Here is a 26,121-nt window from a genome sequence, read left to right as displayed (position 1 = left end):
TCAATCAGATCACAGCTGATCGGTTTGTTTTTCAAATTCCACATTCCCATCTATCCTGATAACCTTTCATTCCTTTGCTAAACAAGAATCTATCCATTTGTTGCCTTAAAAATATTCAATAATTCCTATTCCATCATCTTCTGCAGCAGAGTTCCAAAATTGCCTCACCCTCAAAAGGAAAAATAAAGCCTCCTTATCTCTGGCCTAAAAGGGATAATAAATGAGCAACGTAATTAAATAAATAACATATTTCACAGAAGGAAAAAAGAAAGTCAAACTCATAACTATAAGTTGGAGACAAATTAATTTCAGGAAACCTGTTGATGCCATTGATTTACAGTCTTATGTGAATCACAGGCTAAATACAAGCATTATGAGTCCAAATACAGTTGTAACTACAGAAAACACAATGTTGAAATAATCCAAGGTGCTTCCTGTTAATAAGCTCAGTGATTCAAAGAACAAATAGATTTTCAAGATGTACATATTTAACTGGACAAAAATCATTCAACATTGAGCTCCTTTAATTTGGTTTCTCATTACTATAACAGAGAAAGCTTCTGTTAAAAACATACACACACACAAACCACCACACTCTGTTGAAATAAATAACCCTTGTTATCCTGGCTACAATTAGATGTTTCGATTGAACAACAGGAATAGCTCTGGATCAAATTCAAAACTCACCATCACACGTGAATGTAAGCGGCTCGGACAGACTGCTGGCAGACACAGTAACTTTCACACTGATGCCATCTCCATGTTGGTCATTTCGGATGACCACTGGACTCCAGATTAATCCCATGTTTTCTGCACCATCACAGGTGTAGCGGCTTCGAAGCCTAAAGATAGAAAGAATAATTATCACAGGTGATTTGGTGGTGGGAAAAGCCATTCAGTTGTATATGATAACATTTCTGTATATAGAAAGAGCAAAATTGTTGTGCAGATTGTCCTTCTTTCTCTGAGCTAGGAGGCCTGGATTCAAGTCCCGCCTGTTCTCGTGACATGTCAGAATATACCTGCACAGGTTGATTATAAAATACCTAGAAAGAACAATTAGAGATTTTGAATCTTTCTCCATTACCTTTCACAACAGGACTTCACTTAGAATTCCTGACAGAACTCCTAACTATAATCTACATGGACTCAGTCAGGGGTACAATCGACATGGAACACTTTCCACTTGCTTGAATGCGTGCAGCTCCAACACCACCAAAAGCTTGACACCATTCAGGACAAAGCAGTGCCTTTGACTGGCACCACAACAAACACCTTCAACATTCACTCCCTCTATCACCAATGCACAGTGACATTGACAAGACACAATGCAAAACTCACGAGGTTCTTTAGGCAGCACCTTCCAAACCTCTAGATTCTACCATCTAGAAGGTCAAAGGTAGCAGAATTAAAAATCACAGAACACCACGATATAGTCCGACAGGTTTATTTGGAAACACTAGCTTTCAGACCGTTGTTCCTTCATCAGGTGGTTGTGGAATATAAGATTGTAAGACAGAATTTATAGCAAAGGTTTACAGTGCGATGCAACTGACATCATACCAACTGTAAACTTTTGTTATAAATTCTGTGTCTTACAATCTTCTATTCCACAACCACCTGATGAAGGAGCAGCACTCTGAAAGCTAGTACTTCCAAATATGCCTGTCAGATTATAACCTGGTGATGTGTGATTTTTAATTTTGTATACCCCAGTCCAACACTGGCACCTCCAAATCAAAGATAGCAGGGACATGGGAACACTACCAACTGCAAGTTCCCCTCGAAGTCTCACACCATTCTGACTTGGAATTATATCACCACTTCTTAATGTTGGGTCAAAATCCTGGAACTCCCCTGCCAACAGCTTCATGTATGTACCTACACCTCAAGGAGGGGCATTCCACCACCTTCTCAGGGGCAGTTAGGATGGACAATAAATGCTAGCCTAACAAGTATTATCTACATCTCATAAACAGATTTTAAAATACTGGATTAGTTAAATCGTGAATGTCACAGAATGTACAGATTATGTTATAAAACAATTTTAGTCTTTTAGACTCCGTTTTTAAATTAAGGCATGAGCAATGTGGTTCTCTCAGATTGAGGAATTCCTTGGCACTGTTTTCAGGGTACTCAGTTCCTCTTCAATACTTTACAGTAAAGATCATTCTTCATGTGTGGCCCAAGACAATTGAGTGTCACCTGGCATGATGCATCACAACTAAGTATGATTATGGCCCTTATTACATATCCTTACAGAAGAGTCAGGAAACAGTGACTGTGACACAGATTCTCTCATATTCTCCACCCAGAGTAATAAGGAACTGAGGTTAAATGCCATATCCTCATTCTTAACCAGCTGAGATCAGATAATTCAATACAGACCAGAAATCAAACCTGAAACCCAGAGTATGACGCTAGTTTGACGTTGCTTTAGCAAGCTCATTTAATAAGGAAACTTTCCTTAAATTCTTGACAGAAATAAAATGGGACCACCAGCATGGGCCAGATAATAATAGAAACTATCCAATATTTGCTCATCTGTTGTTGATTTAATAAAATTAATTTATAAAAAGTAATATAGTTAAATCAAATCTACTTTGCTATCAAATTTCCAAATATATCTGATAAGATTAAATAAAACAGTGTTGAAGAAACCTTCTATGGAGTATAAACACCAACATAAACTGGATTGAATAGTCCATCTATATGAAACTCAACATAGAGATTGCAAATTTGACTTTGTTGAGAACAGTTATTCCAGTTTCCATTTGAACTCCCTTCCAGCTCCAAAAATATGATTTCTCTTCAGCTAAACAATGAAGGCATGCAATGTAAACAGATGTTTTCTAGAGTTGGATAATGGTAAAAATGCATGTACTATTGATATACAACATCTGTAGTTGTGGTTCTGTTCGCCGAGCTGGAAGTTTTTGCTGCAAACGTTTCGTTCCCTGGCTAGGGAACATCATCAGTGCTATTGGAGCCTCCTGTGAAGCGCTGCTTTGATGTTTCTTCCGGTATTTATAGTGGTTTGTTCTTGCCGCTTCCGGGTGTCAGTTTCAGCTGTAGTAGTTTGTATGTGGGGTCCAGGTCGATGTGTCTGTTGATGGATGTTCTTGCCGCTTCCGGGTGTCAGTTTCAGCTGTAGTGGTTTGTATATGGGGTCCAGGTCCATGTGTCTGTTAATGGAGTTTGTGGATGAATGCCATGCCTCTAGGAATTCCCTGGCTGTTCTCTGTCTGGCTTGTCCTATGATGGTAATGTTTTCCCAGTCAAATTCATGTTCCTGGTTGTCTGAGTGTATGGCTACTAGAGATAGCTGGTCGTGTCGTTTTGTGGCTAGCTGATGTTCATGGATGCAGATTGTTAGCTGTCTTCCTGTTTGTCCTATATAGTGTTTTGTGCAGTCCTTGCATGGTATTTTGTAAACTACGTTAGTTTGGCTCGTGCTCACCACAAGGGTACACAGGAAACCAACACACACAGACCAAGTCCTAAACTATGAAAGTAACCACCCCAACACACACAAACGAAGCTGCATCAGGACACTATTCAAAAGAGCCACAACACACTGCAGTACACCAGAACTGCGAAAAGAGGAAGAGGAACACCTATACAAGGTATTCGCCAAAAACGGATACCCACGCAACTTTATCACCAGATGCCTAAGAGATAGACCACGGAACGAGGACATGCCACAACCAAAAGGACTAGCCACACTACCATACGTCAGGAGCGTCTCAGAACTGACAGCCAGACTACTGCGACCCTTAGGACTCATAACAGCACACAAGCCAACTTCCACACTCAGACAACAACTCACTAGAACAAAGGACCCAATAGCCAGCACGAGCCAAACTAACGTAGTTTACAAAATACCATGCAAGGACTGCACAAAACACTATATAGGACAAACAGGAAGACAGGTAACAGTCCGCATCCATGAACATCAGCTAGCCACAAAAGGACACGACCAGCTATCCCTAGTAGCCATACACTCAGACAACCAGGAACATGAATTTGACTGGGAAAACACTACCATCATAGGACAAGCCAGACAGAGAACAGCCAGGGAATTCCTAGAGGCATGGCATTCATCCACAAACTCCATTAACAGACACATCGACCTGGACCCCACATACAAACTACTACAGCTGAAGCTGACACCCGGAAGTGGCAAGAACAAACCACTATAAATACCGGAAGAAACATCAAAGCAGCGCTTCACAGGAGGCTCCAATAGCACTGATGATGTTCCCTAGCCAGGGAACGAAATGTTTGCAGCAAAAGCTTCCAGCTCGGCGAACAGAACCACAACAACGGACACCCGAGCTACAAATCTTCAACCAGACTTTAAACAACATCCGTAACCTAAGTTTAATACTCAAGATCTTCAAGGGAAAAAAGTGTGACTTTTTAAAAGAGAATAAATACTAAATTAAAATGGCTGCTGTGATCACCTGACTACAGATTCAGGCAAGTCATAGAGTCATAAAGAAGTACAGCATGGAAACAGACCCTTCGGTCCAACTCGTCCATGCCGATCAGATATCCCAACTCAATCTAGTCCCACCTGCCAGCACCCAGCCCATATTCTTCCAAACCGTTCTTATTCATATACCCATCCAGATGCTTTTTAAATGTTGCAATTGTACTGGCCTCCACCACTTCCACACATGCACCATCCTCTGCATGAAAAAGGTAGTGGGCGTTTGGAACGTGTTGCCAGCAGAGGTGGTACAGGCAGGCACGGTAGAATCATTTAAGAGGAGTCTGGATAAATGCATGAGTAGGTGGGGAGTAGAGGGATACAGATGCTTAGGAATTGACCGACAGGTTTAGACAGTACATTTGGATCGGCTCAGGCTTGGAGGGCCGAAGGGCCTATTCCTGGGCTGTAAATTTTCTTTGTTCTTTTATACATTTCCTTTCTCACCCTAAAACTATGCCCTCTAGTTCTGGACTCTCCCACCCCAGGGAAAAGACCTTGTCTATTTACCCTATCCATGCTCATGATTTAATAAACCTCTATAAAGTCACCCCTCAGCCTCTGACGGTCCAGGGAAAACAGCCCGAGCCTATTCAACCTCTTCCTATAGCTCAAATCCTCCAATAATATACTAAAGTGGCTGCACTAAAATTGTTATCTCTGTGTATTTTCCACAAGGAATCGCTGGTCAGGAAAGAATCAGTACTCATGACGGTCGGTGAAGGGACTGGGGAATCTTCTATTCTCAGCACTGCTGCCTAATGGCTTGAGCTCAACCATTGAAAATAAATCAGGGAACAACATGGAGGGGGAATGTGGAACAAACACATGTAAGCAGAGCTGGAATTCCACTGAGCTTGTTTTCTTCCCATGTACAACCAGGGCGATTGATCTCCCCTCTTCAAAACACCTTGGGTTGGTTGCGGTGAATATTTTTATTTCTTTTCTTAGCAAGCATTGAAACCAGATAACTAAGTTAATATCAAGAAATTTACTTCTCTTGTTTAGTTCCCACGTGGAAAATGATTTCAAATATTTGGAGATGAAAAGCTCACCTGCGAGTCAGCCAGTGGAAAAACTCCAGAGTGAGACTCCGGAATACACAATGAACTATATTTCAACAGCTGCTTTTGAGAAGCAAAGCAGAAAACAGGAAAAATGCATTAGTAACAATGGAGTTTGGAATGTTTTCTCTTTTTCGCCTGATGCTTCATCGTCTTTCAAAAGAAGTGTCGAGTGAAAACACAACTTTGAAAACAACCATTCACCGAGCTCACCAGTATTCTACAAATTTCAATATCGCTGAGGTAACAGGTAAAATCCCATCGACTCAGGTTTCACAACAACAGCTCCTGGAATTTAAAGCTGTATCTGCTTTTATTGCCTCTTTATAGTGGACACCTCTCCTGTAGTTTTAAGCATATTAACTGTTTAAGCCTATGTTTGATGTGGTTTACTTTCAGCGTTAGTGAGTAATAAAATTCCTTATCACTTTAAAAAAACCTTGAAATTGGCTGTTTCATTTCGATCTAGTTGACGAGGTTTTATAACTGCTTGCTAAGAAGAGAAATAAAAATATTCATCACAACCAACCCAAGGGGTTTTGAAGAGGGGAGATCATGTAACAGAGTTTACATGGGAAGAAAACAAGCTCAGTGGAATTCCAGCTCTGCTTATATGTGTTTGTTCCACATTCCCCCTCCACGTTGCTCCCCGATTTATTTTCAACAACATCTTGAGCTCAAACCCTTAGGCAGCAGTGCTGAGAATAGAAGATTCCCCTGTCCCTTCACCGACCGTCATGAGCACTGATACTTTCCTGACCAGTGATCCTTATGGAAAATACACAGATAACAAATTGCTCTGATGGTGGATAAATTTCTCTGGGTCAGGACAACTTAGCTGCTAGGAATTTCTCACATTTCATAAAATATTATCTTAACTGCCAGAAAAAAAAAGACTCCAACCCAAGAAATCAAGGCTAGATTCCAATTTGGACCTTATTGAAAAAGCTTACTGTGCTTACCCATGAGCTCCAGCAGCTCATAGCTAAATGTCTTATCATAGAATATCAACAACAGCTGCATCAACGGATTTGGAATAAGGTAATTCCACACAAACTTTCAGAATCAAACAAGGCACACTATTAGATTAGATTACTTACAGTGTGGAAACAGGCCCTTCGGCCCAACAAGTCCACACCGACCTGCCGAAGCGCAACCCACCCATACCCCTACATTTACCCCTTACCTAACACTATGGGCAATTTAGCATGGCCAATTCACCTGATCCGCACATCTTTGGACTGTGGGAGGAAACCGGAGCACCCGGAGGAAACCCACGCAGACACGGGGAGAACGTGCAAACTCCACACAGTCAGTCGCCTGAGTCGGGAATTGAACCCGGGTCTCAGGCGCTGTGAGGTAGCAGTGCTAACCATTGTGCCACCGTGCCACCCACAAATTCTCATGCATAACACCATTACATTGAAATCCAAATCCAATTTATTGGCCTCTGGTATTTCGGAATTATGAAACTTGATACCTTTCTCAATTTTTTTCTTTCTTTATCCAGCAAGCTACATGCTTCTGAAAGCAAATTATGATTTCATTTCACAATTAGTTATGTTGCCCTTCTTTACTTGGCTTCCCAATAAATGAGAACAAATCCTCACATGGAGTTAAATTCAGTCTTCTCTAATCATTGTTTATGCTTGATTTCCCAATTTGGTGTCTCATTTCTCAGCATGATCTGAATTGTGCACCAATTCAACTTTTTGTTTTAAAAAGTGCAAGCGAGTTATTACAATATTGGTACACCAGTAAGACAATTTTACTTAAAAAAGGACAAATATACACACGAGGACAAATACTGCCCTGCTATCTAAGGTCAATAAAGCAAGAGTCTCATAAAAGATAATTACACATCCAGCATGTGACAGAACGCTGCAACTTCTTCATTCCTCTCTTCGGAAACCTCCAGTAGCTCATAGTTCCAGGACTCATAATTCTGCTGCAAGGTGCTCTGTTGGTAGGAAAGAAAACAACAGAACTGCAACTGACAGAGATATGAAACCAATTGTAATGAGCATTAACTTTGAACTTAATTTATAAATTCAATTGCAAAGTATAACTAGATTAATGTTAATGAACTCAATTAAAAAAAAAGCTGCCTTTAATTGTACGTGGGCCAAACTGCAGCTAGCTGCCCCAGTGAGGGGTCTAATATAAATGAAAAAACTTCATGTGCACCACTATCAATTAAAGCAAATTTCAGAAAGAATCAAATGGCTAAAGAAAGGCTTAACAATAAAATTACAATGTTGCCCTGTTTCCACTTTTGTATCATAATAAAAGCCATTTTGCTCAGGCCAATGTCCAAGAAATGTTATTTCTTTTCTTATTTTGCACAAAGATGCCATTTTGTATTAAGCCACAAGACACTTTGGTAGTAGTCTACCATTAAGTATACTCAACTATTCCTTCAGCAAGCTATACCACAGTTAGAACTTGAATTTTTGAGAGCTGTTTGATCAATTAAAGGCTAAAAGCTAGATGTAAGCCTTGGCACATTGTTTTAACATGTTTAATATAATTGACGTCTCCTTGTTTTAGAGCAGTTTCAGAAGCGTTTTATCCCATACTTCTTAATTGTACCACACAGGATGGTAAAGAGCAAGGTCCATAGAATTATGGTGAAAGAAATGGTTATAGGAGATGGGAAAACAAACGCATGATACATTAAGTACATTCAAGACATGCCACATCAAAATGTGTTCACACGCAGATCAGAAGCAATGGGGTGCACAAAACATTATAGTCACAGTCGATAAAATGCTCCATTGAATCAGCGATCTAATGTGTTTTGTCACACTAGCCAAATACGATTCATTGGAATCTACGAGCATCGAGGCTTCACACAGTTTTCCATTAAATAGTGAAGTGGAGTTAATACTCCCATTATATACCAGATGATTAGATTCCCTACAGTGTGGAAACAGGCCCTTCGGCCCAACAAGTCCACACCAACCGTCCAAAGAGCAACCCATCCAGAGCCATTTTCCAATAGGCTTATTTGAAGTAGCTTTCAAAGCACTGCTTCTTCATCAGGTGGTTGATGAAGAAGTGGCACTTCGGAAGCTAGTACCTCCAAATAAACCTGCTGGATTGTAACCTGGTGTTATGTGATTTTTAAACTTAGAATTAAAATGTGTAACTAAAGAAAAAGCTAGATTATAAGTCATATGGAGATGTATTTATTTTCAAGTGATATAATCAGCAGCCATCCTATTTCTCCATTGAATTGAGGAAGTTGATAGGCTGTTCAACAGTAGAGACATCACAACCAAGCAAGAGTTTGTTATCCAGTGACTTCAACAAAAGGGTGAATTGGTGGCTGAATTGCCTTCTCCCCACCCAAACATCATTAAATTGCATTTCCTAATAGATTTGCAACTTGTGTCTGACTAATCAAATCTGGGACAATGAAGGTCTATATTTATTGTTAATAAATAAGTATTTTTTAACACTTTGCTGAACAGATCTTTCTGCTTAAGGTTAAAACTCAAACAAGTTGATAGAGTGCATCATAATTTTAAATTTTCTGCAATTGCCTAAATGTAAGTAGCAATTCTGAATTTAGGGGATTACCATAACATTGCTTCTACAAATATGCGAATAGAGAGAAATGAATTTCATGTGTATACATTTAAACCCGGAGGGTCGGTGTGGACTAGTTGGGTCGAAAGGCCCGTTTCCACACTGTAGGGAATCTAATCATCTGGTATATAATGGAAGTATTAACGCCACTTCACTATTTCATGGAAAACTGTGAGAGGTATTTTAATAAGAGATAAGGCTGAGTGCAAATGTCAAGCATATGATAAAGATAAGGTAGACATAAAGAATAGATCATCACTTCTGTACGGAGAAATCTAGGGGCCAAAACAGTCACTATGAAAATTCAGGATAAGCTTCTTCAGCTAAAAAATGATTACAATGTGAAGGTCACCAATGGGTAGGGTGGTTATGCTGAAATTGTAAGTACTGTGTACAGTTCTAGGCACAGCCCTCTAGATGTGAGCAAGTTTGAGAGTGAAGACATTTACAAAAATTGTTTCAGGGGTTAAAAACCTTCAATGGAGGATGGGACTGCTTACCTTGGACAAAGGGCAGAGGAGAAATTTGATAGAAGTTTCAAAATGATAAGGAGTCTGAACAGGGTAGGGAGAAACTGTTCCTGCTCATAAAAGAATCAAGAACCAGAGGGCAGTTTTAAAGTGCTTTACAAAATAAACTCTTTCACATAGTGAGTGGTTCTGGGCACATTCAACTGAGGCATTCGAGAAGACATTGGAATGATCATTTAAAAATAGAAATAATGTTCAGGGCTGTGTGGTGGGGATAAAAAAGCAGAAGCATAGCACCAAGCTAAAATGTTCAGAGCTGGTGCAAACCGTGATGGATATAACAACCTCCTTCTACACCATATCAATTCTGTTGTTACGGCAAGTAGCAGTTGAGATAACAAATGATACGTAGGTGCATTAAGGGGAATCTGAATACATACAAAGGAAGAATATTATTAAATTGGAAACGGTAGAGAAAAGACTTTAAAAAGGATATTACAGGAACCAGAGGGTTTCAGTTATAAGGAGCTGTTGGATAGACAGGGACTTTTTTTCCCTGAAGCATAAGAGTTACGGTGTGACCTTATAGAGGTTAATAAAGTTACGAAGCATTGAGGTGGTAAATAGCAAAGGTATTTTCCCTAGGTTAGGGGAGTTCTAAACTAGAGAGCATACAGTCAGAGTCATATAGGACAGAATCAGACCTTTTGGTCCAACCGTAATGCCAAACATAATCCCAAACTAAACTAATCCCACTTACCTGCGCTTGGCCCATATTCCTCCGAACATTTATTAGGTACTTACCTAAATGTCTTTCAAAATGTTGTAACTGTACCCACACCCACCACTTCCTCTGGAAGTTCATTCCACATACGAACCAGTGTAAAAACAAAATTGCTCACGTCTTTTTTAAAATCTTTCTCTTCTCACCTTAAAAATATATTCCCAAATCTTGAAATCCCCACCCGATGGAAGAGGCACCTGTTCACGTTGCCTATCCCCGTGATTTTATAAACCTCTACGGTCACTCTCAACCTCCTACACTCCAGTGAAAAGATTTACAGTCTATCTAGCCTTTCCTTATAACTCAAACCCTCTATTTCTGGTAATATCCTGGGTCAATCTCTTCTGAACCCTCTCCAGTTTAATAATATTCCTCCTATAACAGGGCAACCAGAACTGGATATGTTGAGGGGGGAAAAGATTTAAAAGGAACCTAACAGGCAACTTTTTCACACAGATGGTGGTTTTTAGAATGAACTACCAGAGGAACTGGTGGGGGCAGGTAGTTACATTTAAAAGACTTTTGGAATGGTACAGTAAAAGGAAAGTCTTAGAAGAATATATGGGCCAAACATAGGCAAATGGGACTATTTAGTTTGGAAAACTAGTGTCGACGTGAACAAGCTGAACTGAATGTTCTTTTTCCGTGTTGTATGAATCTATAAAAGGAGATGGTACATAAAGTAAAATGAGACTGGTGCGGAATAAAAACACCAGCATGGACCAGATGAATGAAATGACATTGAAATTTTGTGCATTGACATATAAAATCTTGTATGACATTTGCATTGAAATCAAATTACCAATTAAGGTAACACCATTACAGTAAAACACTACATTTTTTTTCTGTAGTTATCATCTCGTAATTAGCAAATCTGCATTAAGATGAGCTGCAAACAGCTTAAAGTTGTTTGCAAATGCAAAGGGAAACCTATTTCAGACATCAATGATTAAATTTCTGTTAATTACAAGTGCAGAGATGAACTAATCTGAGTGCCTGGCTGGCTCAGGCGGAGCAAGTTTCTTCAGGACAGTTTGTATTATTGATTTGGTTTTAGTCCCAGGCCCCTCCCCCCGGGGGGAAAGGAAGGGGGGAGGGGGGGAAAGGAAGGGGGGGAAGGAAGGGGGAGGGGGGAAAAGGAAGGGGGGGAGGGGAAAGGAAGGGGGGAGGGGGAGGGGAAGGAAGAGGGAGGGAGGGGAAAGGAAGGGGGGAGGAGGGGAAAGGAAGGGGGGGGGAGGGGGGGGAAAGGGGGGGGGGAGGGGGGGGAAAGGGGGGGGGGGGGGGGGGAAAGGGGGGGGGAAGGAAGGGGGGGAAGGAAGGGGGGAGGGGGGGAAGGAAGGGGGGAGGGGGGGGGAAGGAAGGGGGGAGGGGGGGGAAAGGAAGGGGGGAGGGGGGGAAAGGAAGGGGGGAGGGGGGGAAAGGAAGGGGGGAGGGGGGGGAAAGGAAGGGGGGGAGGGGGGAAAGGAAGGGGGGAGGGGGGGGAAAGGAAGGGGGGAGGGGGGGGAAAAGGAAGGGGGGGAAAGGAAGGGGGGGAAAGGAAGGGGGGAGGGGGGAAAGGAAGGGGGGAAGGGGGGAGGGGGGGAAAGGAAGGGGGGGAAGGGAGGGGGGAAAGGAAGGGGGGAGGGGGGGGAAAGGAAGGGGGGAGGGGGGGGAAAGGAAGGGGGGGAAAGGAAGGGGGGGAAGGGAGGGGGAAAGGAAGGGGGGGAAGGGAGGGGGGAAAGGAAGGGGGGAGGGGGGGAAGGAAGGGGGGAGGGGGGGAAGGAAGGGGGGAGGGGGGGAAAGGAAGGGGGAGGGGGGGAAAGGAAGGGGGGAGGGGGGGAAGGAAGGGGGGAGGGGGAGAGAAGTAAGGGGGGAGGGGGAGAGAAGGAAGGGGGGAGGGGGGAAGGAAGGGGAGAGGGGGGAAGGAAGGGGGGAGGGGGGGAGGGGGGGGAAAGGAAGGGGGGAGGGGGGGAAGGGAGGGGGGAAGGAAGGGGGGGAAAGGAAGGGGGGGGAAGGAAGGGGGGAGGGGGGGAGGAAGGGGGGGAGGGGGGGGGGGGGGGAAGGAAGGGGGGAGGGGGGGAAGGAAGGGGGGAGGGGGGAAAAGGAAGGGGGGAGGGGGGGAAGGAAGGGGGAGGGGGGAAGGAAGGGGGAGGGGGGAAGGAAGGGGGAGGGGGGAAGGAAGGGGGGAGGGGGGGAGGGGGGGGAAGGAGGGGGGGAGGGGGGGGAAGGAAGGGGGGAGGGGGAAAGGGAGGGGGGGGAAAGGGAGGGGGGGGAAGGGAGGGGGGGGAAGGGAGGGGGGGAAGGGAGGGGGGGGAAGGGAGGGGGGGAAGGAAGGGGGGGAAAGGAAGGGGGGAAAGGAAGGGGGGGAAAGGAAGGGGGGGGAAGGAAGGGGGGGAAGGAAGGGGGGGGAAAGGAAGGGGGGGAGGGGGGGGGGGGGGAGGGGAGGGGGGGGAAGGAAGGGGGGGGAGGGGAGGGGGGGGAAGGAAGGGGGGGGAGGGGAGGGGGGGAAGGAAGGGGGGAGGGGAGGGGGGGAAGGAAGGGGGGAGGGGGGGGAAGGAAGGGGGGAGGGGGGGGAAAGGAAGGGGGAGGGGGGGAAGGAAGGGGGGGAAAGGAAGGGGGGAGGGGGGGAAAGGAAGGGGGGGAAGGAAGGGGGAGGGGGGAAAAGGAAGGGGGGGAGGGGAAAGGAAGGGGGGAGGGGGAGGGGAAGGAAGAGGGAGGGAGGGGAAAGGAAGGGGGGAGGAGGGGAAAGGAAGGGGGAGGGAGGGGAAAGGAAGGGGGAGGGAGGGGAAAGGAAGGGGGAGGGGGGGAAGGGAAGGGGGAGGGGGGAAGGGCAGGGGGGAGGGGGGGAAAGGAAGGGGGGAGGGGGGAAAGGAAGGGGGGGAGGGGGGGGAAAGGAAGGGGGGGAAGGAAGGGGAAAGGAAGGGGGGGAAGGAAGGGGGGGAGGGGGAAGGAAGGGGGGGAGGGGGGAAAGGAAGGGGGGGAGGGGGAAGGAAGGGGGGGAGGGGGGAAAGGAAGGGGGGGAGGGGGGAAAGGAAGGGGGGAGGGGGGGAAAGGAAGGGGGGAGGGGGAAGGAAGGGGGGGGAGGGGAAAGGAAGGGGGGAGGGGGAAGGAAGGGGGGAGGGGGAAGGAAGGGGGAGGGGGAAAGGGAGGGGGGAAGAGAGAGGGAGGGGGGAAGAGAGAGGGAGGGGGGGAAGAGAGAGGGAGGGGGGGGGAAGAGAGTAGGTGGGGAGAGGATGGGGGAAGAGGGGAGGGGGGAAAGGAAGGGGGGAGGGGGAAAGGAGGGGGGAGGGGGAAAGGAGGGGGGAGGGGGAAAGGGAGGGGGGAGGGGGAAAGGGAGGGGGGGAAGAGAGAGGGAGGGGGGGAAGAGAGAGGGGAGGGGGGGAAGAGAGAGGGAGGGGGGGAAGAGAGTAGGTGGGGAGAGGATGGGGGGAAGAGGGGAGGGGGGAAAGGAAGGGGGGGGGGGGGAGGGGGAAAGGGAGGGGGGGAAGAGAGAGGGAGGGGGGGAAGAGAGTGGGAGGGGGGGAAGAGAGTGGGAGGGGGGGAAGAGAGTGGGAGGGGGGGGAAGAGAGAGGGAGGGGGGAAGAGAGTAGGTGGGGAGAGGATGGGGGGGAAGAGGGGAGGGGAGGATGGGAAGGGGGAGGGGGAGAGCGAGGGAGGGAGGTGGGGGAGAGGGAGGGGGAGAGAGGGAGAGGATGGGGGGAGGGAGAGGAGGGGGGAAGGGGGGAGGGGGGAGAGGAGGGGGGAAGAGGGGAAAGGGGAGGGGAAGGGGGAGAGAGAGGGAGGGGGGAAGGAGGGAAAGGAAGGGGAGGAAAGGAAGGGGGTGGAGGGGGGAAGGGATGGGGTGGAGGGGGGAAGGGGGGTGGAGGGGGGAAGGGGTAGAGGGAAAGGAAGGGGGGAGGGGGAAAGGAAGGGGGTAGAGGGAAAGGGGAAGGGGGAGGGGGGAGGGAAGGGGGAGAGGGAAAGGAAGGGGGGAGGGAAGGGGGTGGAGGGGGGAAAGGAAAGGGGTGGAGGGGGGAAGGAAGGGGGTGGAGGGGGGAAAGGAAGGGGGTGGAGGGGGGAAGGAAGGGTGTAGAGGGAAAGGAAGGGGGAGGGAAGGGGAGAGGGAAAGGAAGGGGGAGGGAAGGGGAGAGGGAAAGGAAGGGGGAGGGAAGGGGGTGGAGGGGGGAAAGGAAGGGGGTGGAGGGGGGAAAGGAAGGGGGGAGAGAGGAAGGGGGGAGAGAGGAAGGGGGGAGAGGGAGGGAGGCGGGGAGGAAGGGAGGGGGAGAGGAGGAGAGGAAGAGTGGGGGGAATGGGGGAGGAGGAGGGAGGAAGAGTGGGGGAGGGAGGGAGGAAGAGTGGAGGGGGAGGGAGGGAGGAAGAGTGGGGGGAGAGGGAGGGAGGAAGAGTGGGGGGAGGTAGGGGGCGATAGTAGAAGGGGATGGAGTAGGCAGGGATGGGATAGAGTCAGGGGCAGAGGCTGGTTGGTGGTGAGGGGGCAGGTACGGGTTGGGGTGAGAGGCCAGGTTGGGGCCTGGGGACAGGAACAGGGACGTGTTGGGGCAAGGGGCAGGGACAGGATGGAGAGAAATCGGATAGAGTGGGGGCGGTTGGGTTGGGGGGAGGGGAGATGACAGGGATATTGGGAGGTGGACATGGGTGATTTGGAGGAGGGAGTAGATGTGGAGGAAGTTAGGTGGGAAGTGAGGTGGTGGAAAGCAAGGGAACGGGTGTTGGGGTGGTGATAAGGTATGGGGAAGTTGGAGTGGAAAGCGAGGGGTTGGGAGTGAGGTGGAAATGAGTGGGTGGATGGGAGGGGGGTCGAAGGAATGGGGGGGAAAGAGGAGTGGGGGAGAGGGATGGGCGGGAGAGAGGAAGGTGTGGAGTGAAGGGGAGTGGAGAGGAGAGGAGTGGAGAGTGGAGCGGGAGGGATTGGTATAGGGAAGTAGGGAGTTAAGGAAGGGAGATGGGTGGTGTATGAGATGGGAAGTGTGTATAGTGAGCAACAGGACTGGGGAGATGCTTAATGAGATTGTGGGGATAACAGAAGGCAGGTGAATGAATTGGGGGAGAATGAAAGTGAGGAGGATAGATTGAGAATACAGCTGCAAATGTGTTGCTGGTCAAAGCACAGCAGGTTAGGCAGCATCTCAGGAATAGAGAATTCGACGTTTCGAGCATAAGCCCTTCATCAGGAATAAGAGAGAGAGCCAAGCAGGCTGAGATAAAAGGTAGGGAGGAGGGACTAGGGGGAGGGGCGATGGAGGTGGGATAGGTGGAAGGAGGTCAAGGTGAGGGTGATAGGCCGGAGTGGGGTGGGGGCGGAGAGGTCAGGAAGAGGATTGCAGGTTAGGAGGGCGGTGCTGAGTTGAGGGAACCGACTGAGACAAGGTGGGGGGAGGGGAAATGAGGAAGCTGGAGAAATCTGAATTCATACCTTGTGGTTGGAGGGTTCCCAATACAGCAATGATAGTCAGTGATGGGTAATCAAAGTGGTGAAGAGGAGCAAGGAAGGGAGAGGGAATAGGGCAAAAAAAGGAATACAATAGGAGAGGAGGGGCAAGAAAGGGAGTTGTAATGGTAGGGAGGAGATGAAAAGATTAAAGGGAGTGCGGAACAGGTGACTTGGGGGAAGAGAGTTAGGTAAGGGGGGTTAATGAAGTGGGGGTAACTAGTGGTTACAGATAAAAGGGTGGGTTGTGGGGGGATGAGGATGTGGAAGGGAGGGAATTTAAGGAATCAATGAATTGCAGGTGTATTCTAATCATGAGTAGAGTTGTGGCAAATGGGAGCTGGCAAAAGTTATGTGCAAGTAGTGGGATAGTATAATGTGGTATGCTTGGGTTGGTGAGAAGCAATTAATTATGAGTAGTGATACGGCCCAGCCCTGCAATTTCGTGAAGGTGGGAAGCAATCACGGACCTGATCAAATATGAAAGTTTGAGCAATAGTAGTATATAACAATAAACAGGATTAATAATTGTGGAATGAGACATAGCACACTGGTACAACTCTGGGCATTTGGCATGGTGTAACACTCAAAATGTGCATCTCTGATGTACTGAACAAAGTGCTTCACACAGGAACATAAACACAAGCAGGTTGAAAGCACAGCTGACTGAGCCCACAGTTGTGCATTACAGTCACGGTCTATAAAATGCTACACTGGACTACAGATCTAATACGGTTTGTCACGCTGGCCAAATATGATTCATTGGAGTCAACAAGCATACAGAGGCTTCCCATGGTTTTCCATTAAACAGCAAAGAGGCACTAACACTCCTGCTGCAGCCCAAGAATGCACTGGATGAAGTGACCTGTTCAATTATCAAAATCTAAGTGAGAAGCAAGATCTATCAACAAAAGGGATACAAATTTTAAAAATGAGATGCACAATTTAAATAGCTGCCCATCATTATTCCTGGCAGAATTTGGTGGAGGCAGTCCTGTTGTGACAATTCAAAATCAAATTGTGTTTCTTTTGTGCATTGCAACAGAATTAATTTTTGTCTCCAAGGGATTAATTGCACTGTTATTACCAGTCTAAAATTTGGGGATTTTTACTATTCCCTCAATCTCCATTGCTGTGAATGTGTGATATTGGCACTGTACATCAGACAGACTAAACTAAACTAAATCTTTAAACAGAAAGGACTCGTTCTTGGCAAGTCTGGCTGGGTATTCATTTTTTGCCAGTGGAAGGAATTCAGTAGCACAAAGCTCTTTATAAGCTTGATGAATAGGCCGTTCTCCCCTCACAAAGTTGGAGATCACAATGCCATACATACTGATGATTGTGATGATGATTGTGGTTTCCTGGTCTGGGTGACTTTTTCCTGCACACAAATGGCATGAACATAAGAACAACATTTAAAGAATAGTCTGCAATATGTGCAGGAAAGCATCCAATTCAAGATTGTAATTTTTACAACTACAATCATTTCCAGAACTTGGACTATTTTTTTGATGATTTAGTTTCTCCTCCTCCTGTAATCTGCTATCTCGAACTCCAAACCTTTTATTATGCAGTGTGTGGGTAAGACAGAACCAAGACTATAAGAAGCAACTAAGGATGGATAAGAATGGGCAACTAGGGATGGGCAATAAATGTTGGCACAGACACTGATGTGCAGATCCCGAGAGAGAACTTTTTAAAAATCATGCTCTTAGTCCTTTCGACAAAAATCTCTCTTTCCACAGATGCTGTCTGACCCATTGAGTATTTTCTGCTTTTATTTCAAAGTTGTACTATTTACCATATTTTTTTGCTCCACAATGTTCAACTTATGCTGCTTGTGTCAAGCTGAATTGTGATATTTCAATAGCTGCAAAGGCCTCCATGTAGATTTGGAGGAGACTTTGACTACAAATTCACAGACTTGTTATGCCACAGGAGGCGGCCCATCAGTTCTACTACCAAGTGTCGATCATTTTGCTTTCTCTCCCCTATTCCTGCACACTATTTTTATTCAATACCTTCTTGAATGAAAATTGTAATTACCAGAGAAATTCAGCAGGTTTAGCAACATCTGTGGAGAGAAAGCAAAGTTAATGTTGAGTCCAGTGACACTTCTTCAATATTCTTGAATGTTGAACCTGCCCCAATCACGTTTCCAGGTGGTGCATTCCATAACCTAATTGCTGTGTGTAAAAGTTTTTTCTCTCCTTGCTTCATTTACACATCACTTTAAATCTATGCCCTCACGTTTCTTTTTATCTTACAAGCATGAGCAGCTACTCCTTGTCTACTGTGTCCAGCTAATATAATAACTCAAACTATAAACTATTTCAGAACCTCTCTCTCTGTTGAGAGCCGAGAGGTGCTGAAGATGTTGTTATGAGTGCATTTAACTTGTGCATTCCCTACTTTACAAATGCCCATGTGTCAGCTGTGACTCGGTTGCCCTGGAGTCAGAAGGTAGCAGGACTCCATAGACTGATCTAAGCTGACACGCTGGTGCATTATTGAAACAGTGCTGCTTTTTGGAGGAGATACTGAAACCAACATCTTATCTGCTTGCTCAAGCAAGTGATCTCAAGGCACTTTAGTTCTTTGCAGTGTCCTGGTTAATAGCTACACCTCAATCCATGTGACTGAAACCGTTTTCCTGTTTATTATGTCTTGGTGAGAGTTTTCCGTACGATAAATTAGTTACTACATTTCCTTTAATTCCTTCGTAAGGGGTGGGCATCACTGGCTGGTCCAGCATTTATTGGACACCTTAGTTGCACTTGAATGGAGTGGCTTGCTAGGTGATTTCAGAGAGCTGTTAAAGTGAAAAACACATTACTGTGGTTCCAGGGTCACATGTAGACCAGACTGGGTAAAAACAGTAGCTATCCTGAATTAGTGAGCCAGATATCATTTGGAAAAAAACTAATCAACAGTTGTTTAACAATCATTTGACGTTTAGCAAATGCACATTCCACTGTACGCTGTGGAGGAATTCAAACCAGTCTCTCTGGGACATTTCCTGGATTTCTGGATTACAGATACATCAACAATACCACCATGTCCTTCCTATATTTAAACAGTATCTAAACTTGCAACAAAGGGCTATGAGGGTTATAAACGTCAGTCTGGGAACACAGGAATAGGAGGAGGCCATTCAGTCAATCAAGCCTGATTCACCATATAACAAAATCATGGTAATGTGTGACCCAATTTCTTCCCATGCCTCAGGCAACTATCTGTGTGGACTTTGCATGTTCTCTCATTGTCTGCGTGGGTTTCCTCCTGGTGCTCCGGTTTCCTCCCACAGTCCAAAAAAATTGTGTAGGTTAGGTGAATTGACCATGCTAAAATGTGCATAGTTTAAGTGAAGGGGTAAATGTAGGGGAATGGGTCTGGGTGGGTTGCTCTTCGGAGGGTCGGTGCGGACCTGTTGGGCTGAAGGGCCTGTTTCCACACTAAGTAATCTAATCTAAAAAGAAACATTTATCTATAAAATATACTAATGTCATTAGGAGGCATTGATAAACCATTATATAACATTGTTTTGACTTCAACTGCACAGTAGTGTGTCCGAATCCTGAGTGCCACAGTTTAGGAAGAATGAGAAGGTACAGAAAAGATCTGCAAGAATGGGGTAAGGAATAAAGGACTTTGGTTAGGTAGATAGATCAGAGATGCTGAGATTGTTTCACTCAGAGAAGGTTGAGAGGAGATTTGACAAAGGTGCTCAAAATCTGAGGGATCCAGATAAACAAATGTCCCCATAGGTGGAAGGCTCCTGAACAAGGGGTCAAGATCTTTTATCTCATGCATAGAAGAATACTGCCTAATGGGGTAGTGGACGAAGATGCAATTAGGTCATCCAAAAGGGAATTGGTTAAGCACCTAAAAGAAAAAAATCCTGAGGGCTGCGCAGCGAGGGCAGGGCATTGGGACTTCGCAATTGCACTTGCAATAGCTGACACATATACAACATGGTAAATGGCCTACTCATTCTACGATTAGTTCAAGAATATGTTGGCCAATACACCAATTTCATTAAATCAATAAGTTATCACTACAACTATTTACAGTGCATCATATATGTTGGCTGCACATAAAACAATGCCCATTTTGTACTGATTCACAGTTGGTTAAGAGTATTTTCCGTTCCGTCAAACAATGCACTTCCAAGGCAGTGTGGTCAGACAGAATGGGAAGAAATTTGTGTAGCTTGGCCCAACTCCAAAAGAGTTGAGCAGGCACAGGAGAACAATCATCCTGGGTCTGTTCAACAATATACTAAAGCACTAACAAAACCCTGGCTTGGTCAAATCTAATTAGAAGCTAGCCTCACGTCAGATAATCCCTGGTCCCTTCCACTAGCACAGTGATGTGTTAGCATCTGTTGCACTGAATAAATTCTGCATCACATGCAATAACACATTAGCATCACGTCAAAGAAAATAATATCTATGAGAGAGGGAGTATGCGAGCTAGTACAGTGCTGTCTTTTCTGTCTTTATGAAATGGGTTGCCGAGGCAATAGCAGCAAGCAGAAGGGGCATGGAGACTTGTAGCTTGGCTCTGTTCCAAAATGGCAAGTCTAGCACAGGAACAGCCAGCAATCTTGGACCATTCAAAAGTTTACTTTAGAAAAAATATGTTTCGAGGCAACCCCCATTCTCTCTCTCTCTCTCTCTCCACCCCCCCCCCCCCCCCCACCCCCTGCTACCTACCCACCTCCTCCCCCCCACCACTTCCAATGCCTCAGATGTAAACATACTGGCGAGTGAGGAAATAAAATTGTGTAGACCATATAAGATTCTACTTTTGGCTTCCAGTCTGCATTGTAAATTGTGCTGCCCAATAGCTTTCTTTACATGCTATACAGAATACCTGGATCCCAGGACCTAAAAGAATCAGTGGGATGTTGTGGCAGGATAAGTGGGACAGAGGAATATTGATGTTAAGTAATAATTAATTGGTACAGGCGATAGGGTAGAAAGTGAAAGAAGAATCAGAATGAATTCGCAGGAAGGCAAAGCAGCTAAGAGTATGAACTACAGTAGTAAAGAAGTGAGAATGTCACTTTAGGGTGAAGGGGGAGGAAGAAAAGATGATCTCCAATTGAAAAAAAAATGTCACTATCACTTTGGCAACAGCATATTTGAAAAAAAATTAAATTGTACTACTGCACACTTACTTACCATCTGTAATCACTCTTATAGAAACGAATGAATCATTCTGAAAACCCTCCTCTAGATAGGTCATGACATTCTGGGTGTACCCACAGCCTCAGTTCTGATGGCTTGCTGCCCTTTCAGTATTAACTCCACATTGTAGGCTTCTTTAAATCAAGGAGATAGAATTTGCAGCATAGAAACAGGCTATTCAGCCTGATCTCTGGTGGTGTTAAACCTCTTCACACCCAAACTTCATTTATTCCTCAGTTTATCCTTCTATTTTGTTCACCCACAATTTAGCTTCCATTTAAAAAAGGTGTCTTAACATTATTTGTCACAATTATTTCTTGTGGTAGTGATTTGCATATTCTAACTACTCACTTGTTAAATAAACTAAAAAAATCATCATAATCCTCAGAAGGTTTTTCTTTTCTGAAGCTTTTGCAAAAAAGCCCTGTATTGGACCATTAAATGTATCAATGTTTACAAGAAATCCAAAATACTCTCTCCAGGCAACCCACTTTTGAGAGGACAGACTCAGAATTACTGAGTGTCAAACTCAACTAGAGACAGGACATAGAAAAGTTTCACTTGCTTTTTACTGACAGAATGTGAAGGGAGAAAAGTCTCCTCTGGGACACACTTAAAACTGAGAAACAAAACAAATTTATTCTCTCAGAGGGTAGTGAATGTTTGGAATTCTTTAATCCAGAGAGTTTGAGAGGTTAAATCACTGAAAGAGGTGGTGGTGGTTAGATTTTTGAAATATCGAGGGGTTAAGGGTTATGTTGAGTGGGCATGAAAGAGGATTTAAGGCTTGGGGTAAATTAGTCATGATCTTATAGAGTGGCAGGTAGACTCGACAGATTGAATGCCCTACTCCTGCTCCTATTTCTTATGATGTTCCAATTACTGTGATTCTAAATCCCATTTCATTCTTGATACAAACTTTTGATTAAAGCTTATCTCAAGGGATTTTAACAAGGATGTACTGGGGCTTATTAGGCATGTTTCCCTGCTTTACAATCACAGAGGATTCTGAGAACCAATATTAGGAAGGGATAGGGAAAAAAGAAATATAGTTTGGTCTGATAATGATCATCCCAAATTTACAGAATTATACAATATAGGAGGACCCCATTCTGACCATCTTGCTGGCTGTGTGACAGAGCTATCTAATTATTACAGCATTTTCCCTGAATGCCCATCAAAGTTTCCCTGCAAAATATTTTGTTGGTCAGCTGCTGTTGACTCAGCTTCCATTGCCCTTTCAATCAATGCATGTGACAGTACACCAAATCAAAACACATATACAGGTGTCGCAAAGCATTTTCCCTAATCACAACTACTGTGACAATTTTCTGGATCTCACCGGATCAATGGAGACCATTTGATTCTTGTCCTGATAGACAGCATTGTTCTGGTTTCCATATTTAGACATATAGGTCCGTGGAGGCACCTGAGGTGGAAGAGTCTTACTTCGACTGACGGGTTTCCCAGAGGTTTCTTCCTTTTTATCTTTTCTTTTACAGATGGAGTTGGGGCCAATGCTGCCAACTCTTATCAGCTTTGTATTTTCTCCATAGGTTGACATTAAATTCAGCTTTGTTATGGCATCATTCAAATCATCATAGTCAATCAACTCAAACTCTTCATCAGAGATCCTTTGGTTGGAGTAAAAACTTGGTGGTTCTACTATTTTACCATTCGAGTCATCACTGTTGGGAGAGAATATATTGATGTCATTGGGTATGGTCAATTTCTCAATGCTCTCACCAGGCTGCCCCTTGGACCAATGATCTGTTAACGTGGCATTTCGACTGGGACCTAGAGGAACTCGTGGTGGAATTGGTGGAGCATAGTCAATGATGGAATAATCTCCACGTTGGCAAGATGTCCCCTCAGTGGTGAAGAGTCCTGTACGGATTGGTTGCTGTATGCAGCCACTGATGGTCGAATTGGTGGTGGTGGCAGTTGTGGCTGTGGTAACATCCTTCCATAATGAATGGTATTCTGAGTCTTCTTGGCACTGGGGGTTTGGTGGCCTGGGAACTGAGGTAGTTGAGGAACACGCGATGCCTCGATTTGACAAAGAAGGGCCTTTGCTATAACTGAGACCGGGGTCTGACCCTGACAGACCATGGGTTCCTTTAAAGGTATTGCAGTCATTCCTCAATTGGCTGTACTCCAACAAAGGGTCCTCAAATGAAATCAGTTGCAGGCTGTTAATATGTTTGGACTTGCTGTCGTCTCTTGTTGTACTACTCTGCCGAAGCCTCGATAGGGCATCATACTCCATCTGAAGAGCTTCTGCCAGTGCCAGTTCCTGACGGCTGATCCCAGAGAACTCCCAGGGTTTCCAGTGTTCCTTGCTGCCTGTGGGTTGAGACATCCTAATGGCTGGTACGGGTGAATCTTACTTCTTCTGGAATAGGTGACTGAGGGACAAAGTCATAATGGATTGCAGCTAAATAGAAAACACAAAACAAAAAAGGTTTAAATTCAATTTGTTCCTCAGCTAAGAGATTGATTTTTATTTTAGGCAGATCTGCTGACAGACTGGGGAGGAGGGGAAGGAGAGAAGATGGTTGCATTGAAAATAAATTTCAAAAATAAAATCTTTGCAATAGGGCTAAAGAAATCTTATTGGAGTAGTTACATTTACCCATATATTTTCATTAAGTATTCAGTTAAGTATTATGAAGACTGGACCCATTGTTTATGGATACCACTGTAAATTCAATTCCTAGTTACTGACTCCATCCTTCCTCCAAGAGAAGGTCTGAGATTAAGCCATTCATTTGCAAAGTTGGTGTCGCATTTGACCTAGAGTTGAACTTCCGACTTACCATATTATCAAGACCACCGATTACTAGCACTGTAACATCTCCCAACTTCATCCTGTCTCAGCTTATCTGCTGCTGGGAGGTTCATTCATGCTATTGCTACTTTAGAATTAGATATCCTAATGCATTCCTGGTCTCTATCTAAATTTGAAATTATCCAAAACTCTGTTTCCCAAAACTGAACCCTTCTGCTTGTATTTGCTCTCCCAAAGAGCTACTGCCTTGATTATTAAACTCAATGTTTTTTAAAATCCTTCCATCATCCCCCATCTCATGTTCTCTCACACTGGGATTTGTAAAGGGACAAAGTCATGTAGCGATTTACAGCATGGGTTCTGTTTATTTGAAGATCTTTTACAGGATTGCTGAACAGGTAGAAAAGCATAGCTACATTGCTACATGCTGTTAGTCAGATGGAGAATGGTTGCGAGACACATGATGGAAGTGGGTACTGCAGATGCTGGAGATTAGAGTGGTGCTGGAAAAGCACAGGTCAGGCAGCATCCAAGGAGCAGGAAAATTGATGTTTCAGGCAAAAGCCCTTCATCAGGAATGTTAGTCACATGTTCTACATCACGAATTAACTTGCTCATTAGCCTGTTCCCTCTCAAAGTGATATAACAATAATCTCTAATCGCATAAACTTTACTTCTTTAATTCTGGCCTTGAGAACCACTAAAGGCTCCCCCATTGTCTAGGTACAAACTCTGAATATGCTCTCTAGATCTCTTCTCCTGATTTTCCCCCTTTAAGATACTCCTTGAAACCTAATTCTTTGACCAATATTTTCAGATCTAATAGTTAATTTAGTTTAGTGGTCTAGTTTGTTTTGTAATGCTCCTGTGAAGCACCTTTAACATAATAAAAGCTTGTCAGCATTCCAATAGTAAAGGAGTTGGCTTGCAGCAAAAAATTAACTAAATGCCAACCTGGTGAACGCGGTCCAGCCCTGTGTGAAATAGGTATACAGACACAAGTGATAGGACACAAAACCCAGTACAGCAATTACAAAGTGCAGTCATCTGTCAATGTCAAAAGGGTTCTATTTAAGAAGGGGTGATAACAGTGAATCAGACAGTAATTGGGGTTCAAATGCCATCAAGACCTGAGGAAACTACCTGCCAGCTCAGATGTCCTACGGCCATCTCAATCAAATTCAGTTCCTGGTAGGGATGGGTGCACAGCACCAAACCGATCATATTTCTAACAGACCTCCGAAAGCTCCTTCCTTTACCTAGCCACATTTCCAGCAGTCTGCGTTCTTAGCTATTCTCAGCAATTTGTTATCACCTGCAAACAACAATTTCATTTGAAAAAAGGAGCAGGAGTAGGCCATTGGGCTCCTCTGCCACTCAAAAGGATTGTGCCTGATTTGATTGTAACCCAACTCCACATTCCTACTTATCCCTGATAACCCTAGGACCCCTTCAACAATCTGTCCACTTCCCTCTTAAAGATATTTGATGGCTTAGTTATCACCACCTTCTCAGGAAGAGAGTTTCAAAGGCTCATTATGCTCAAGGAAAGAAAAATGCTTCACCTGTTTTAAACGGACAACCCCTCAATAAAGTGACCCCTCATTCTTGTTTTTCCAAAACAGGAACCATCCTCTCCACATCTATCCTGTCATGACCTCTCACAATCTTCTAATGTTTCTATCAAACCCACCTGGTTCACTAATGCCCTTTTGGGAAGGAAATATGCCATCCTTACCAGATCTGGCCTACACATGACACCAGTTCAACAGCAAAGTTGCTGACTCTCAGCTGCCTTTTTGTGCAATTAGTGATGGGCAATAAATGATGGCCTAGAATTCTGTGAACGAATCAAAAAAGTTATATCACCTCTCCCCATTCTAAACTCTAATATCTGCAACTACCACGTTCTAATCATTTGCATCGCAATGGGGTCCCCAGATCATCATTGCTCATTATCTGCCAAGCTAAGAAACCTGCCATAGCTCATAACCCACGTTTTCTATTTTATAAGCTATATATTCTGTTACTTGACAGGAGTCCACACGTACGATCTTTATCATGATCCACTGATTAAAGTCATTCTGAAAGAACAAAGTCTAAATGAAAACTATTACTTTCATCAACACAGTCGTCAAGCCAGTGTTTTGCTTCCATTTAGACTCACCTAGTACCGTCCTCAAAAAGTTAGATTTCTTCTTCCCTTGCTCAACTCACATACACTCAAGTGTCAATTTTCCTTCCATCTAACTCATTCTAGCGTCCTTCGTCCATGCAACCTCATCTCTAGAATTGAGGGAACTTAGGATATGATAGGG

At 44.8% G+C, this 26,121-nt stretch overlaps 1 protein-coding gene across 2 annotated transcripts in view; it reads right to left on the bottom strand.

Annotated features, from left to right (window-relative positions):
• The window catches only part of pik3c2b (phosphatidylinositol-4-phosphate 3-kinase, catalytic subunit type 2 beta), a 172,155-nt gene that overhangs the window by 128,879 nt on the left and 17,155 nt on the right, over nucleotides 1-26,121 (bottom strand). For both annotated transcript variants that reach the window (XM_060845331.1, XM_060845330.1), the window contains 3 exons: nucleotides 22,355-23,449; nucleotides 7,419-7,519; nucleotides 688-842 (listed from right to left, as the gene is read on the bottom strand). In XM_060845331.1, the coding sequence (XP_060701314.1) occupies nucleotides 688-842; nucleotides 7,419-7,519; nucleotides 22,355-23,374 (1,276 nt within the window). In that variant the 5' untranslated portion in view covers nucleotides 23,375-23,449. The remainder of the gene's footprint in view (nucleotides 1-687; nucleotides 843-7,418; nucleotides 7,520-22,354; nucleotides 23,450-26,121) is intronic.

Source organism: Hemiscyllium ocellatum, chromosome 26, assembly GCF_020745735.1.
Source record: "Hemiscyllium ocellatum isolate sHemOce1 chromosome 26, sHemOce1.pat.X.cur, whole genome shotgun sequence".
Classification (NCBI taxonomy): domain Eukaryota; kingdom Metazoa; phylum Chordata; class Chondrichthyes; order Orectolobiformes; family Hemiscylliidae; genus Hemiscyllium; species Hemiscyllium ocellatum.
Note: the sequence above shows the minus strand (reverse complement) of the source record. Positions and strands in the feature narration are given on the sequence as shown.